General features: G+C 39.7%; 1 protein-coding gene across 1 annotated transcript in view; it reads left to right on the top strand.

Moving 5' to 3' along the window:
• LOC145998471 (prostatic acid phosphatase-like) overlaps positions 1 to 19,009 on the top strand; it is a 102,506-nt gene that overhangs the window by 60,670 nt on the left and 22,827 nt on the right. The window contains exons 5-6 of the mRNA XM_083134883.1: positions 1,692 to 1,815; positions 6,170 to 6,381. Coding sequence (XP_082991009.1) covers positions 1,692 to 1,815; positions 6,170 to 6,381 — 336 coding nt within the window. The remainder of the gene's footprint in view (positions 1 to 1,691; positions 1,816 to 6,169; positions 6,382 to 19,009) is intronic.

The following is a 19,009-nucleotide window of genomic DNA, read 5'->3' as shown; positions in this document are numbered from 1 at the left end:
ATAAACTTTACTACTAGATTCAACAGATGAGTGAATATCTAGTACAAATGTTATATCATATATTTTTTTGTTCACATTTCACTCAGTGTACTGAAATTCAGTTACTATTTCATAAGGTTTATGTTGTGACCTCTCCCCTAAAACCATTTTTGTACTGTTGCTATTCTGTTCGAATACTAACTAAATGAACTTTTTAATCCTGTTCTTTACAATAAAAATAACAAGCTTTCTGCATTTTTGTAACTTGAAATGAACGATACCAATTTTCAAGGGAGGCAACGTACGTACCCGTTTATCCCCACCCCTTTCCTTTAGACGCCCATGATTTCAACAGCAAAATCAAAGTAAAAAATGCGCGAGATCGAAAAAGTTTGGTGTAAAATATAGGAACCATATTTTACCATTTAATCAAAAGAATAAATGGTTCTACAGTTTTCAAAATTCCAAGAATTAGATTTTCTTATGTGAGAGGTCGCACAACATAAACTTCATGACCAAAATTTACCCCTAACTTAAATTATCTTCTTGAAAAAGGCGTTTGAATGTAAATAATAAAATATAGTACTATACATTTCAGTACACTAACTGTATTTGAAATGTAAAAAAAACAAAATAGTTGAGCTGCATATTCGCTCATCTGGTGGACCGAATAGAACAGCTTCTCCAAGGAAGGATATAACAAAATTATTATAGGAATAAGACTTTTTATTAGTTTATAATAGTTGTCATTTCTACTGTTTTGACTTTTATCAGAGCCTGAACCCCCTCCCCCACACTAAAATTTCTGGGTACGCCCATGGTAATGCACAACAATGTAATCAAATATCACAATGTCTTTAGTAACTTGTACTTTTACATAGCTTCCACAGACCAATTTCATTGTTCTTATAGCCTATCATTAATGTAGCTTCGCCATGCAAATCACACTCAGGTAAGTCGTATTGTTTTCATTCGTGGGTATATTGAGAAATATCTTATTGGGGCATCTGGTACAAGTACTTGTGCATAATGGTGAAATCTTTACTTTCCATTGTGATATCAACATCACTGACCAACTAAAAAATTCGGGCTGCTGTGCTCTTTAACTCACTAGATGAAAACGTGTTGTTTCGGCTCAAGGCAACAGTAAAATCTTACTTGTAATGTTAACTCGGCAGAGAAAACTGTGGTAAAGCGCTTACAGAATATTATTTTCTTCGTGGTAACGTAACAACCATTTCCTATTTTAGTAGTTACGTATCTTTTCCAATCTATTAACTCATAGCGAACACAGATACGTCCCAAATGCAGCCAACGGAAAGTGCAGACGACAGGACAAGCCGAACTACGACGTCACATGACGCAGGTGTGCTTTGCTCGCAACGCTCGGCTAAAAAATTAGAAACTCAATTTTCTACCTAAAAATGAACGCACATGAACGTGGGAAATTGCAGGGGTTATTTGTCGATGGTAAAGATTTTTTTAAAAATAGTGGATATTCCATTGTGACTCGCTCTCAAGCTGGAAATGCAGAATAGCCAGAGTTATTATGGAAATAACCTCACTATAATTTAGAAATGGTAGCGTAGTGTGTCAGACGGTATTTGGAATCAAGATGCTGCGAAAACCAAATAAAAAGTTCCAAAAAGAACTTGTAAAGTCGCAATTGCAATGATAATACAGTGTATTAAATTGATTTCATTTCCTTACAGGAACTCTTCAACTTGAGTCTGCCAGAGTGGACGCGGTCAGTGTATCCAGACATGATGACGCAGTTGACGATATTCAGCTTCGTACGAAACGCTTACAATAAGGAAATGCAGAGGTTGAAAGGAGGTAAGAAATGCTACATTTCGCTACAAAGTCGGTGTACAAATTAAATGTTTTGGTCTTGAAAGAGAATTGTACGTAATATATCATTCACAGCACTCTCATCTTTGGGGCGAGAGGTTCCGGGTTCGACCAACAGTCAACACTAAATAGGTGTTGCCAAAACATCGTGAGAACAACTGAAGAACTACTTCATTCTGGTCTCGAAAGTCAGAAAACTGTGGCGATGGGACACTATGCACTTACACTACGTCGCCTGATAAAGAGCCGCTTGGCAGTAGAGGGTTGTTGCACCACAAACTTTGGTTTGATCTTTCTCGAGCGAACAATATGTTATCGTGGCATTTCATCAACTTATAAGCAATTTCAGGCAAGAGTTAACATATTTCGATATTATCGTGAGCCGCTCTCCGTGGCGAAGTGGTTAGCACAGCGCGCTACAACGCCAGGGACCTCGGTTTCGAATTCTAGCCTGGGTATGGTTGTTCTTTATGAACGTCCCTTCATCAATTTCATCATATCATCACTTATCCTCATCTTCGCGATTAGCGAAAAGTGGAAGAAATGTGACGCTAAATAATAAAAATCAATCAACGATATTATCGGGGTTTGGTAAGTAACAAAACATACACTTGCCGGTGGTTTCAGTCATGGGTTTATAATTTTTCATCTGGGATGTAAGTTCGTAGTTTGCTAAGCAAAAGTGTATAGCCAAAATTACCAAAATTGGGGTCTTTGTGAAAATTTTTAAGGGATGTTGAGGAAATTTGGGAGGGGGAGTGTTCGAGAGTGTGGATAAGTTAATTATTTTGGTTGCATTCCCTTTCACAACATGAAACAAACAAGAGAAAATCAACAACAACAAGGGATCTCAGGTTCGAATCACGGCCTGGGCATGGGTGGTGTTCTTTATGAGTGTTCCTTCATAAATTTCATCATAACATAACTCATCATCTTCTTCGCGATTAGCCAAATGTGGAAGAAAAGCGACGCTAAATAACGAAAAGTCAAGTTAAATCATACCACTCGACAGTTAATATAATTTTCGAATTCAGCACCCTATATCCTGTAAGAAAAAATTATGAGTTTTGTTTCTGTAAAAATTGCATTGTAGAGTAGTATAATTTGACAAAATTTCGAGAGGCCAGAGCCCGGTAAACCCACGTCTGGCTGCGCCTATATGTCCATAAAACATCTGTAAATGTAATTGCGGAAAAGCGTGAGGTGGCTGCTTTTACGTTGACATGACGTTTATAGAGAGGACAGCTAATGCTACACAGACATCACGAATATGATGTTGCGTGCGTTCGCTTGCCTAGAAGCACCTACGTCATGCGTTTGACAGTGCAGTGAATCAGCCGAGGTTGTAGATACGACACTCGAGAGCTGCCTTGACGTCACAATAAACAGGTTTTCACATGAGTGCCCCCAGTAGTAGGAACGCAGTTAATGAAGTTCTCGGAAATGTCAAGTTGAAAAAACGCTCCCAGAAAAGAAAGAAAAAAAACGAAGGTTTGTTCAGTTAACGTTTCAGTTGTACTTGTCTGGATATCGTGTTGAATTTTCTGCGCACAATTGCCAAGTAGTTATACCGTTTGTGCATAACTGGCATATTAATTTCCACTGGTTGGTGGACACGACACAACCAGTGACAGTCATTACTGGAACACGCAAGCTACTGGTATGCGACAACATACATTTTACAGTCCGGTTTTTGTTCTGCCTATACTTTCGTACAAAGCACAAGGTGCAGTTGGTTCAGGGGTGCCCATCCCCCCAAAGGTAGAACATTCCCCCCGCCCCCCTTTATGCCGAATTATATACTTCAATTATTTTGGTCAGATAAAATTTGCTGAACGATACAATACAGACATATTTAAACAATATATGGTTACTTTAGGTACTGTTTACAATATGGACAATCACATGTATATTTGACATTGATTGAAATAACACTTTACGTAAATGATAACTTCTGACATTCGAAAGGTGTTGCAGCAAACTGTTAATTCCGTCATTTTGCACCACTTTCAAAATATCGGAATCACGATGAATAATGTTTCCCCAGTAAGTCATCCCCCTCCCCTTCCAAACTGATTCTAAAGGCATAATAGGTGGTGTCTCATTTCAACCCCGTCGCTGCGATCACCCACAGGTAGGTAGAAAAACTGTACATAATGGCCATAACTAAAAATCAATAACAAGTCAATCAAAACTATAAAATTATGTCCCCGTATGAATGCCCCCTGTGGGCACCCCTGAATTGGTTAATGGAATTATGGTAAAACTTATTATTATCTTAGGTAGGTGAACCAAAGGTGGCCAGTTAACCTTCTAGGGCAATTTACAAACCTCTCATGAGAGACATATTTCTGAAATTAAAAGAAATAACTCCTGTAACTAATTAATAACGTGTACGAAATGTATGTATTTTTAAATTTCTTGTAACTATTTTATGTTTTTTAATTACAAAACCGTTACATGTTCCCAAAGTGGCCCACGGCTTATACGTAGTTGGCTTAGAGAATGATGCTTGTGCTCAAGAAAACATATCTATTCATGTTTCTACATCTTATTAGAGAAAATTGTTGGTGTCAAACTTTTGATTGTTGACATGCATTGTTTACAGTGACGACGAATAGCCGACCTCCGTGGAGGAGTGGTTGGCACAGTCCCTACGACGCCAGAGAGTCCTGGGTTCGAATCCCAGCCTGGGTATGGGTGTTCTTTGTGAGTGTCCCTTCATCATATGATCACTCATTCTCAACTTCACGATTAACCAAAAGTGCCAGAAAAGTGAAGTTAAATAAACGAAATCAGCCTGGGCCACCTTACGAACTCGCTTCTGGACCAGGTTCTTAAACAAAAATAGGTTTCGTTGCTTTGACACAAAAAAAATTACAATGTAACTACATGATCAAGAAGATAATTAAATGAGCTTCAAAATATGTTTAATATGTCACCATTCATTAATGTCAAGGATGTACACATCTTACTTACCTGAAAATAACTAATCTGCTCGCTAATGATTTTCGTAAAGTGGGCCACCTTGGGAACACGGGCTACCTTTTGCTCACCTACCTTATGAGAAGGGTTTAATGTATTCAAACCCCCACCACTTGGTTTAGCAACCATTGTACATTAATCGTACAATCAACTAAACGAGAAGTACAAGTTTGTAAGGATTTTGAAAATGTAAATGTCAGGCTAAGTTTTCGTTGATAGGCTAAATGCGGTGCATTCATGCTAGGAGATTTAAAACTAACAAACAACCTAACCACGAAAGCATTCCGCGCTTACACCAGAGGATGAAATACGGCGCATGACCAAGAAAGTGTTTGAGTTTGGTGCCATGAGTGAGACACTTGGAGAAACAGCCCATGTAATCTCCTGGCTATCACAGTTCACAGCTGTTACGAGTTCCTGCACTAACTCCTGACTGGCTACGGCAGAATACAACCTTCGAGTAATGACGCCTTTTACTTTTATTTATGCAAAAGGGCGCTAGCGCAGGGAAATTGCATAAATGTTGAATACGTGTAAGAGTACCGTGGGGACATAATAAAACATTAAGGAAATGAAAATGCGATAATTTCATACCTCAGAAGGGCCGGCCAACTTTCAAATTCTACCAAGTAATGATACCAAGCCCATATCGTATTTTGGTGAGAAATTGTCCACTTTTCTTTCTTCCGCTGGGAAGGAATTTAGAAATGTAGAAGCGGTAAGAGTTGGGGAGGGGGGGGGGAGATGGATTCACATGAGAAGTAGTTTCCTCACTTTCCCCTTCCCCACTGCCCTCTGCTTAAGAAATGTCTATGCATCAAGGACGTGCCGAGGGGAGGGTTTTGGGGGTTAATCCCCCGAAATACTTTCGAAAATTCATATTATCAATAAACTATTTGTCTGCTTTTTTATATAGGAATAAGCGTAGTACATACAGACGAACACACAAACACCAGTGGCGTGGCCAGGATTTAAGAAAGGGTTGGGGGGTTACGTATCCTTTTTTTAGTAGTCAGTCCTCATTTTGGCATACTGCGTTTGATGTTCCTTTTTTATGAATACTGGACCAAAGTGGAGGGGTGTTATGGCCCTCACCAACCCCACTTGGGTACGCCACACTACGAAACCCCTTCCACTTTTTTTCTGAGAACACTGATTATAAACAAAGTAACTAAGTGTAAACAATTGTCCAATTCATCAAAAATTAAAGTTTTGATCTATCGAAGTTAAAATAATTACATTTTATATACTTACTTATAAATTCTGATGAATCAATCATGTTTTGTCAACATCTGCAGTAGCCTTAGAACTAATATTTTCTTTAGCCCTAATTGTTCTTTTGCATTATTTATAGGTCCACTTGTGAAGCAAATTGTGGAGCATATACACGACAAAGTGAACAAAACTCTATCTCCGGACAGAAAAATGTTCTTGTATGGCGTTCACGATTCCACGATAGCAAATCTCCTTCTTGCGCTGGACGTCTTCGACCTACAGATCCCTGAATACAATATACTAGTCCTAATAGAACTGCATGAAGACAGCAGAGGAGATTTCGGAGTGCAGGTATGTATTTCAGATATAATTGTTTTGACATTTAACGACATCTGTGAATCTGTTCGTAAAGTTACATAATCAAATGATCTTGTCTGCATATAATGTGAAGCATGTAAGTTGCCTTAACATACTTGCTCGGCTTTAATATACACTCATAGTCTGTCCTAGTTCACTTTATAGTCAGATAGGATAATCTGGACTGGACCTACAGTTTAATACAGCAACTTAACTTGGGCCCCAACTTTTTGGGGGTAGAATATGAACTTCAGGTTCCAGGACGTTTTAAAAAAAAATACCCCTAACATGTACATGAAAACCTGGATATTTTGTGCGGACAGTGCCCCATTACCCCCCGGCAAGTTACGCCTATGAGAAGCAGTAGAGAAGATGGACAAATGCACATCCATAGGATTCGGACTGTTGTTGATTTGATTAATAGATTGATTTGCTTTATTTTACTTCGCTTTTTGTGCCACTTTTGGCTAATTAGCGAAGATGGGGATGAGTGATGAAATTGATGAATAGACACTCGAAAACATCCATGCCCAGGCCAGGGTTCGAATCCGGGACCCCTGGCGTCGTAACGCGATGTGCTAACCACTCCGCCACGGGGGCGGCGATTCGGACTCTGGCTTCGTGGTGGTCTATGTTTACCTCCTCCACAGAGGGCAGAAAGTTATTCCCATTTTGTTCCTGAAAGACTTTTTTGTATTATTCTTATTTTAAACTTCTCAAAAGCCCCCCCGCCCCCTTTATTTTGACAACTTTCCACGCAGCTTGCACAGCCGAGCGTGTTGAATTCTTAACTCACCATCTCGACACTGAAGATTTCTTGTTCGACTAACGGCATGCACATGTTTTCTCCTTGTAGTACTTTGTTCATCTAATACAAGGTAGATAGAGATTAGGTAAAGCCATCCGAAGATTGCCGATCTTGCACGAACGCTTGACGTCACCAGAGAGGGAGTGAGCTCGGCTCAAGCAGACGGCCCCTAGCATTTATATGGGAGATTCAGAGAGCGAAAGTATATTATTACTTTTAGGAGGGGAAAATTATTAATTGTCATCCTCCAAGATGGTATTGAGGCATCCTTTTAATGATTAGTAACATAATTGAAAACGCGCTACTTTTAAAAGGGGACAAATTACATGTGAAAAAATGTATTTTGAAAATCCATATTCCTGAAACTTTATGACCGATGCGCTACAAAGAAAGTTGCGTGTTCTCCTTTAGAATTTTCATTTTACAAATCGTAATATAATTTTAACAAAAACGTGACATGCTAAAGAAGAATGAAAGAGTTTTAAAAAATAATTGATTAATTGACTTAGTTTATTTTACTTCGCTTATCTGTCACATATGGCTAATCGCAAAGATGAGGATGCGTGATGATATGATGAAATTGAAGAAAGGAAAGTAGACCCATGCCCGGGCGGGGATTCAAACCTGGGGTCCCTTGGCATCGTAAAGTGTTGTGCTAACCACTTCGCCACGGAGGTCAGCATTACAAGGAAATAAACAGAAAATGACAATCATATGGCATCTACGTTTTAATATGCGAGAAACATTTGCGAGGAGGTTATTGAAGTAACAAATAATTATTACTAGACGTTGTGATGAAAATTATTAATATATCTGAAATATCGAGAGTTGACCTTGCAGTCTCTAAATGTACTTTTAGGGTTACGTAAAACCTTTACTCAAAATTGCTAGTGTAAATTTATAAGCTATTAAAATTTAAAACTTATTCCTGTTCGAAAAAAGAAACTGCCAAGTCAAATTAATATTTCGTATCAATACATATATTTTTCTTTCATGAGGCCAGGACAGTATTTGGAGGAGACTGTGGCTTGGGAAGGCTATAGCCCCGGATCTCGAACTGCAAAGGGGCTTCCAGTGGGAAAACATCGTCCAGAAGAAGGGCCGAAATGATTCTTTTTAAATGGCTCAAGAATACAAAGATATAAGTGGACATTTGACAAGCTTAGTCTAAAACTTACAACTGAAATCGTACATACGCGCGTGTGTGTGTGGGGGGGGGGGGAGTGGCTACGTGAGGTAACACAGTGGAATATGATTCACAATACTAAAATTAAAATAAATATGTGGGAACAATAGAAATCAAAATATGTTGTAGCTAGTGACTGCGCAATAGAAAAGATGGAGGGGTAAATCATATTTTCCCGGGGCAATCATGTTTATTATTCCGTTACATACGACACAAAAATGAATATTTTGGCTAAAAGAGCATTCATTCATTTATTTATTTTTGTCGTTATACTGGGGGCAGATAAGAGAGAGAGAGAGAGAGAGAGAGAAATTCTCCTGCCCCCCCCCCCCCTTGTAGTGTGGTCACTGTCTATAGCTATGCTGGAGAAGATTGCACCAATTAATACCTTATTAAATAAAACAGATACTTTTAAAACTTTTGATCAAATTATTTGTGAACTATGTTTAAATTTAGAGAGAGCACATACCTATTTAATTTAATTTGGATGAGTTAACTTCTGAAGCCTGCCATTTCCGAGCCTTCTTCCGGTGTAACTGCACTGCCCTTTGAGCCCTAGCTGCTGCGTTCAGGTGGCGGAACGAGCAGAATACTAATTAAAACAAATATGTGACAAATATATATAAAAAAAAAACAACGTGTTGAAGCTATTGACGGCGCCAAAGAAAAGACAGAAGAGAAACGTGGAGAGTGCAGTGATATTTTACGGGAAGTAGTCACGTTTATTACACCCTTACATTTACATACAATATTAAAATGTTCTGCTTTTAGATCTCGCACAATGCCTTTTTCACAAAAATGGGCAATCCCGCATTTTTTATAACAATCTTGTCTTTTCGTTTACTTACGCAATTACCGACTGGAAAGGCTGTGATATTTTAGATTTCTTCCGTTAGTTTTCTGATAATAGTTTTCACAACTTTCCATAGCATTTAGGCATGAATTCAGTTGACAAGAACAAAATAATCTTATTTCAAAACATAGAGCAAAAAGAAATCCAACGCGCTTAAGTTAAAACTCCCTTATATTGGAAGCCTGGAGAGAACAAAACAGGGGTTCCTTCGTAACACGATTTCTTGAAAACCATTTTACACATTTGAATCAACTTTGTGATAAATTGATTAGAAAGGATGAATCTTAACAGTAAAAGTTGTAACTTTTCCCCTGTTACTATATTTTAGAAGATATTCGTTGTCAAATATCTCAATATTTGCATAAGGAACCAGCCTTTTCCGCGCCGAGCTTCTCGATGATGACGTCATGTATCCACGGACAACTGCGCATACGATCTGCGCCGCCGAACGGGCACCCCCTGCATCTAATAATCATCAAACAACCCCAGGCCCGCAGCGAGGGGTAGGCCTGAGGGCCTAAAACCTAGGGCGCCATTTAAAGCTTTTTTTCCCCTTAAGACAACAAAGTTAGAATATGCGACTGAGAAATTTACACTTGGCAGAGGTAAGGGGAGAAGGGTGGTTGGTGCCACGACATGAAAATATATGTCACCATTCAACTTGATACATGACGTTCCTTGTTCGACCACGCCACGAAAAGATTTCTACCATAAATCATTTTCGATTACGAGTTGATTTTACATTATGCTTACTTACTGACAGTCTCAACATGTTTTCCTCCGTGATCCCTTTTCGAAAAATAAAATCCTGGCTTCGCCGCGCTGCGGTTATTGTTATTACTTTATGAATCAGTTCCCATTCGTTTACTATAACGAATCTAATACCTAATAATCTAGTATACCACTCGCTTTATTTAATTTAATGTTGGTTATATAGCGTCTCTTTTCTGGCACTTTCGGCTAATCGCGACGATATGAAGGGACCCTCACCATGGCATCGTAGCGCGTTGTGCTAACCACTCCGCCACCAAGGTCGGATATATTATTGTTTTTTACTGATTTATTTGCTTCATTTCAAAATTTGTACGATGTAGGCTTAAATATCATAAACCATGGCGTAAGAAGAAAATATTGAAGGACGTACATCAAATGTCAGTGCTGGGGAGGGAGGGGTAAATCACAATCCTGCTCAGCGTGCCAAAATATCTAGCTACGGGGCTGAACAACCCTGACCATTGCGATTAGCCTAAGATACAGAAAACCGAAAAAAGAAGTACAAAAACTTGCACATATTGTAAACATTTGATCGTCTTAAAATATAAACTCACGACCAATATTTGTGCATCGCCCGCAAAAGGCGATGTAAGGTTTCTTACCATCCCTCTGCTAGCAACAGCTGTTGTGTATTGCCATATATGTTTGCGTCTCACTTGAATGAACAGTATATAATTTATGTTGTGTAATAACCGGAAGTTTATTGTTTTGGAGACTCGTATGCAAGAGGAACAACAAAGCCTTTGACCTTGGAGCACTGTAAAGTCGTGGAACTTAGAAGCCTTAGTGTGACACGCTCACTTTCAGGCACGAGAGGAACACAGCACTTTGCTGTTTTGCCAAGGTTCAAAGCCATCCGTAGATGGCGTAATGGTGCACGTGCACGAGGGGATTACTTGGAAAGTAGGGCGTAGCAAACTGCAAGCAAAGCATCCCCTCCGCCCTCCCCCTCCCCCCCCCAAAAAAAGAAAAACACTGCTTCAGTTTGAAGTTAACGTTTTCCTGCAAGAACCAGCACGAGTCTCACCTGCAATTACGTTAGTGCACTCCGTTTATTAATAAATATACGTATGTTAAGGAATCCAGGCGTTTCTTCAAGAGAGCATACACGCCTGTGCAAGAATTCTCTGGCCTAGAAACGCTTATTGTTAACTTAAACGTTCTTATTTTACGTAATTTTTCTGCTGGTTCTGGCAAATGAGCGATTTAGATAAATGATGAATGAATGAAGGGACACTCACAAAGGAAAGCACACGCACAGGCTTGACTCGAATCTGCAAAATGACAGTCAGTATACATTTCGAATTATCTATACCATATTCATATTCAAAAGGGAGCTAAAGGAAAGTGAAAATCATATTTTTTTGTTCCTAAGGCGGCAGGAATAGTGCCATGGGAGGCATTTTTGCAAGGTAACGAGGCTCAGGCGAGTAATCCTATTGGGGGTTTGTTTTGTGCTGCCCTTAATTGCCTTCATCCATCTAATCTTGTTTTCACCATTCATCCCCCATTGTCGCGATGAGCCAAAAGTGGCGGACGCAAAACAAACAACATAACATGAATCGATAATTATGAAAATCTGGTATGCAACTGTCCTGTGTTGACGTTTTAATCACTTTTTTGAAGGCGGATTGTAAAAAGCTCGCATTCTGTATAAAGAGGGCTCTGTATTTATATGGTTACGTAAGTTTCAATATGTTCGATAAAGCAATTCTTGCAACAAACAACTTTGAAAAAAATGACGAGCTTTAACTTTCGCGCATCACTAGCACTACCGAAGTAAACTTTATCTTTGGATGGAGACTGTACATAACTGCTTAGCTAATTTAACAATAACCAAAATCGCAACTGATACCAAAACGCAAGTACGAAATTACATAATCAACCAAAAAATCCGCTGTGATGAAGACGTGCCCATAAATTTATATTAGTATTTTAAATTACAAAAAAGCAATAAACTTATTATGATGATTGTCAAAGACATAAATAAAGTTCAGTTAATTAGCATTCTAGCAGAACCCCCCCCCCAAAAAAAAGTACTTGAAACAATTGAGTGCAAACTGCATAAGGCCAGATAGGAAGTCCATATTTTCGTATTCTACTAATTAATCAGAAGAATAAATGGTTCTATTAGTTTATAAAATTACAGAAACGAGATTTTTATGTACAAACATGCACTTCCATACATTAACGATTTGAAGTGTAAAAAAATGAAGAAAAACAGCCCACTGGATACACGGTGTATCGAGCAGAACTTCATGGTTAAAATAGCATTAATAGTAGTTCGGCATCTAAATTAGAATTATATTGTTACTTTATAATAAATGTTGGTTATTTTTAATTTGAATAATAATAAAAATGAATTTTATATCAACGGCGCGATCTTGCCTACAAAAATGTCTGGCGAGGTCCATGCTTCGGTGCGAGATCCCTTGCCATCTCGGTCTTAGCACCTTGCCAGAGAAATGCAGGTATGTGTTTGGTGTCAAATAATCCCACACAACACGCAAGGGCAAGCTTGTGGCATGCTTACCATAGCTTGCCTAGAGCTCCATACGAGCTTGTTCTTGTCATATTCCTCGTGAAGTGAGATTTTAGCTTGCTGTCAAGTGTAACGCATAACTATGTAGTTCGCTTGGTTGAAGGTTGCTACGACCTTATAGCATAGACACAAGTTTCTTCCCTTGGCATGACAAGACATTTCATTCAACCTTGAAGCTAGCTTAACGTGTTGCATAGAACATAGCTATGTCCCTTCCCCCCTTGGTGTTAAAATTTAACGATAATCCACTTCGACGCCTACACGACAGCCCCTTCCCTTTCATGTCTAAAAATGCGATCCTTCTCATTTGATGTTCACAATATCTAAAATTAAGCAATCATTTCCCAACTGAGAAGTAATAACTGTCCATTAACATAAAACTAATGTCACCCCCACCCCCCCACGTTACATCTAAGGCAGTGTATTTAGCTATCGCCTCTAGAGACGACGTTTAGAACTAACAACGAACCTAGCTGGCGACAGCTAAAGTAAAGGCTTTCTACACACAAAATCGGCCATTGTTAAAATCACTATCCTGATCAAAATTCCTTCCCCACCCCTTTTCCGTATACATCGGTAAGTTTTCAACAAGCAATCTTTATAGTAAATCGGTCGTGACGTAAACCACGTAAAAGTGTATATATTACGAATAATAAATACCATATAATAGTGGAAGAACACTATTGCAGACAAGTGAAACAGAATGATACAATGTCAAATCCTAATCTGTAGGTTACATTTTATCTTACCTGCAATCCGGACCTCGGCTGCTTGCACGGTTCTGTGGTAAGAATCTTCCCTCTGCTGAATTGGTTCGAGTATCTTCATGACACAACTAGAATATAAAGTCTTCAAGATTTGACATTCCACAATGCCATTATCACCTTTATACCAACTACATCAGAATTTTCTAAATTTCGTCACAAGCTCCACACGGTCAAATTTCCGCCGAATCGAAGTTTGAAAAGAAATGCAGATCGTCGCTACCTCTATCGATAAATTGTAAAATCACTGATGAGCGCCAGTGCTACCAATTGCTTCATTTCACTAGAAAGTCGAAAAATATTACGTTAACCGCAGCGACGAGTAAGAAAGATAAAACGACAATGATGCAATCATGCCTTAGCCAAGATTTGAACAAGCCCAAGTAGCACAGACAGCTTGCTGCAAGCATGAAGCATGTGCCATGGCATACTTGCATCAAGCTTTTCATAACTAGCTGTAAGCTTACAGAATGCAATGCTCTAAGTAAGTGATAATAAGTTAAATTTTATATATGTATGTATGTATAAATATGGCTGTAATGTACATTGTATATACTTATATTCATAATAGCAAAACTTGAAACAATTGGGGCTAATTAACAACAAACACCCAGTTTGTAAGGTCACAGTTTCTCTTTGCAACTTATAGAAACTTTTCATGCTCCCCCAAAATATGCAATAGTTAGGATTAAGAGTTCAATGAACTAATCAATAAACAAACAATCTCTAACTATACACTGGCATTCAATCTTTCATTGCAATTTTTTTTTTTTTTTTGCGAGTGTTAATCCGTTGAGAGGGTTATGCCCTCACTTCGGTAAGTGATTTCATTGCAAGTGATGTGTCTTTCATCATTTTGGAGGGTCTAAGTGCTTTTTATATTGCAGGGTCCTTTTCCTATTAAGATTGGTGATTCGTATGTGTTAACTTACTTTTGGGCTTGGTTGAGAAGAATGTAAATATGGATTTCGATATTTGGAGTCGGAGTATTGTTGGTTCTGCTTAGGCTGTAGGGGTGGGATAAATATGGCGTGATAACTGCGATGGATGATATATATCGTACTCGTGTTTCTGTGGGTCTAGATCATCTAGATAACATGAGTACATGGTGAGCAGGTGTTGTAATGGCGTATACATATGTGTAGGTGCTGCATCATGTCGGATATCAAGATGAATGGAATTCCAGAATACCGGGTTTTCGGATATCATGGCTTTGTTTATGTATCGTTGACGAAGGCTCTCGATGTGATACAAAATAGTCGGGAAGGAAATTCTGTCATACAGTAATACTGTGAGATAAGGTAATTTAATCCGGAAAGCCAATCTAATTGCGTGCCGTTCAAAGATTTCTAGTTGGTCGTAGAAGGAGGCAGAAGCGTCCATCCAAGCAATATGTCAGTGAGTGATGGCTGGGCGCAAGAACATTTTGTAGGTGGTTAGGACTGTCGTCGGGTGTAATCCCCAAGATGTACCCACAAGTTTCCATAATAGATTTAGACGGTTCTTAACCTTCTTCTTTATCCTTTCTAAGTGTGGACGCCAGGTCACTTTTTCATCTATGGTAACACCAAGGTATGTTACGTGATTTGAAGGTAAAATGCGTTTCCCCTCTATTTTAATCTCCAAGAGTTTGGGGTTTCGGTGTACTTTGGAGCGACAGTGGGGAGGTAGGAAAACTACTGCCGGAGTTTTTGTAGAGTTTATTGATAGTTTCCATTGATTGCACCAGCGAATAAAGGAGTCTACGGCATTTTGGATTGTTTTATTAATTGATTGAACTGTTTTTCCAAGAGTTAGAAAAGCAGTGTCATCTGCAAATTGGAATACGTGTGTGTTGTTATCCATGGTCGGCATATCTGTTACATACATTAAATATAACAGCGGCGACAAAACAGACCCCTGCGGGACTCCTGTGTGCAAGAAGATTGGATTGGATGTTGCCGAGTTCAGAGAGATGTATGCCAGGAACGAATGGATAAGGCGAATGTAGCATTGTGGAAGTTGGAATTTGTGTAGTTTATATATTAATCCCGAATGCCATACTTTGTCAAACGCCTTTTCCAGATCGAATAAAACAAGACACGATGGCAAGGACTTGTTATAGTGGTTTGTTATAGTTGTTATCAATTTCAGAAGTTGGTCGTTGAGGCTAATGGATGGTCGGAAGCCTGCTTGATGTGCAGGAAGGAGCTTCTCGAATGAAAGGTATTGGTGCAATCTGCGTACAAGTACTTTTTCAAAGATTTTGCTGAGGGTCGATGTGAGCTGTATTGGTCTGTAAGAGGATACTTCGTGAACAGGTTTCCCGGGTTTGGCGAAGAGCAGCATTTTGGAAACTTTCCATTCTGTCGGGAAGTAGCCTGTTCGTAGTATATAGGTATATATGGTGGCTAGGATTAGTAGAAAGGTCCTTGGGGCCTCTTTGACGAGTCGGTAGGTTACCGAGTCGAAGCCTGGAGCAGTGTATCTTTTCCGAGATATGGCGCATGCGATATCTTCTGGTGTTATAGGGGAAGTTAGAGGTTCGCTTTCATCCATAATATGGTCATTGTTAGGTTTGAGAGCTCGGTTATGTGGGTTTGAGACACGTTTTACTGTACGTGATTGGGTTGTTTTGTGTAATGGTTCAGTTTGTGGTGTGAAGATACCTTGGAAGTGGTATGCAAAGGCGTTGGCTTTCTCTTGGTCGTCGTCTACGGATTTCCCATCTACTATAATGGGATATGTAGTTCTTGACCTTTTCCCTGTGAGTTTGTTAAATTGCTGCCAGTATTTGGATGGATGGGATGTTTCAGCCAATGTATTGCACGTTTTTATCCAATTCCTTCTTTTATATGCAATGATATAGTTTTGTACCGTGCGGAGAAGTTGTTTATGATGCCGTAACGCTTCAGGATTTCTTGTTACAACATACTCTCGGAAGGCACGCCTGGAGACTGAAATCAGTTTCAGATAGTTCGGCGGTAATTTTGGTTTATATAGATTGATGGTTTGAAGTGGGATGGTACTTTTCGCAGCTTCAGTTAAGGCAGAAGTGAGTAATGCGACTACATCATCCAGATCCCTATCGTTTGTTGGCGTATCTGCGTTTTGTACAGCGTGTTCGATTGCATTACGATATTTTTCCCAGTCTGCTTGATCGTAGGAGTACCTCGTTATGAGAAAGGGTTTGTGAGGAGTTGGTGCAGGTGCGTCAACTGTAAAGATTATAGGTGCGTGATCGCTACCAATGGGTTCAAGTACATCCACGTTGCTATTTGTAAGGAGGGAAGTCGATGTAAGTACAACATCTGGAGAAGTACTGCTGATTGGTCTGGATGGTTTCGGAAGTTGGTGGAAATGGCAATTTTGGCAGTTGACTATAGTTTGGTGAAATTGTCGCTTTTCGGCTTGTGGTCGACTATGGAGATTTATGTCGGCCATGATTATGTAATGCTTGTATCTGTTTTCAATGTAATTGATAAAGTTGTATGGTATAAGATGTCCAGGCCGAACATAGATGGTTGCTAGGGTAATGCTCCTGTGCCTCAGATATATTGTTGCTATGCTGTATTCCGGCAGGTTAAAATGCGGTGGTAATGTGTGTTCTCTATGAGGATATGATTTTCGAAAGCCAATTGCAGTCCCTCCATTTGCACGTTGAGCTTCCGTTGGCCCATCATGTCGAATCATAGTATATCTGCTGATCTTGGGTTTGAGTTTTGGCGTTAAGAATGCTTCGTTGAGAGCGAAAGCTGATATTTGAAACTGTCTTGCAGGAAAAGAACATAAGCTTTTGTGTTTTGTTAATGAGCGAATATTTAAAAAGAGAAAAGAATAACCCATGATTGTTATGAAGAGTCTGAAAGCTGCTTTAGAATGTAGTTGTGAATTCAAGAGGGTTGATATTGAAATGGACATGTGGTCCCGTATACGTAGCATGTAACTGTAGTTTGAAAAGTGTTTTTGCAGCGAGTATGACTTGGTCCAGAATATGTGAGCACAGAAATGACTGGATGTTTTGAGTTGTAATAGTAAAGAATCGTAGCAGATCCTCAACGGTGATTGGGTCCATTAGTGAATTTGTCGGTTTGGTTGAGCTATCTATAGTTCGGATGGGAACAACCAGCTCGGGGTGATTTGGTTCTGGGTTAGGTCTGGCTTGTCATTTATAGCTGTAAGTAGGATGTCCTTCAGAGCATGTGTTGCATTTAGGCGGGTTCTGGATGTTTGTACAAGTGTTGGTAAAATGTGGCCCAGAACAGTATCCACAAATGGCTGAATTCGGACAGTTGGTTGTAGTGTGCCGATTGTATGTTTGACAACGTTCACAGCGCACTGGCAGTGATGTTGACGTCCTGGAAGGTTCGACTCTGTGCTTTCGACAATATATATAGGCTCCATTGTGCAATAATTCGTCCACGGTATCTTTATCTACTGTCAGTATGCGAACCATACAGGTTGGTCCGTTGTCATTTCGAATTCTCATGCACTTGTGGATGGTGTGTCCTTCAGCTTGAATTTCTTCAGCGATTTCTGCGTCGGTGTATTTAGGGGGCACACCCCGAATCACCACTGATAGCATTGGTGCTCGTTTAGGCGGAGGAGGTTGCTTTGGACATGTAGAGGTTAGTGGCTTCATATTGGAATTTGTACCAAAAATTTGGTAGGAGGCCTTGTCTCTGATAATGGTGGAGAAGTGTGGATCGGTAGATTTAATAATTATTCCGTTTCTGGTGAAGACTATTTCATTAACTGAAGCTCTTGGCACATATTTTAGGATTTGATTTAGGATATGTTTTGGCGTCTTGTATTTGGCATCAAAGTTGGTGAGCAGGAAGTTATATAAGCTGGTATCCTGCTGTTTGGATTTTAGTTGGTCTGCATGTGCTGTACTTGCTGCATCTCGTTTTATTGGTGATCGAGATCGTTGTCGTTGAGGTAATCCTTCATAGGAATTGCGACGTCGGTGTTTGGTGGAATAGCTGGACGTTTGCATTGGATCATTGGTACTTCGTAAATCGAGCATCGTCTCGGAGTTTGGACCGTCCGTCCGTTTGGTACCTCCGGTGAAGGTTTTCACCCCTTCTCGCTGTCGTAGCAGCGTTGCAGGAAGACCATGATGCATCAGAAGACTACAACCGATAGTTGTTATATGATCCAATGGAACAAACGCAAATCCTATGGGGAAAAAGGCACAAACTCAAACCAACTGAGAACTCAATCCAATGAAGCAATTCCAAACTAATTGTAGAGCCCAAGACAACCACGAAGAGGAAGGATGAAGGTAATAAGGGAAAACAGTTTCAAGAAAATAGTGTAAGTCGTATGTCTGCTCCACTCAACGTGTTCAACCAAAAGGTTCCTCGCAATCACCTAACCACCGTATAGGCTCAATTGGTACCGTTTGTCCGTTCCAGACTTACGGCTTCCACCTGGAATAATTGGCCCACGATGCGTGACACAAGAGAGACCGACTTACGAATACCTATGTCATTGCATTCGATAATAAACCTTTTCCGAGCAAGGACTCATCTCCAGGAAGCTATCAACTCGCGGCAAGCCACGGCACCTAGCGACCTGTTGAGTGAGATGAGTCAAGGCAAAATGGATAATAAACATTTTCCTGCTCCCACAAAAATAGGCAATAATTAGGCTGGAGAGTTCAATGAACTAACCGATCTCTAACTACGCACTGGTAATGATCAGGCTGGAA

The sequence above is a fragment of the Lepisma saccharinum genome, chromosome 14 (genome assembly GCF_977018435.1).
Source record: "Lepisma saccharinum chromosome 14, izLepSacc3.1, whole genome shotgun sequence".
NCBI classification, from domain to species: domain Eukaryota; kingdom Metazoa; phylum Arthropoda; class Insecta; order Zygentoma; family Lepismatidae; genus Lepisma; species Lepisma saccharinum.
The sequence above is the reverse complement of the archived record's forward strand: the minus strand, read 5'-3'. Positions and strand labels throughout refer to the sequence as shown.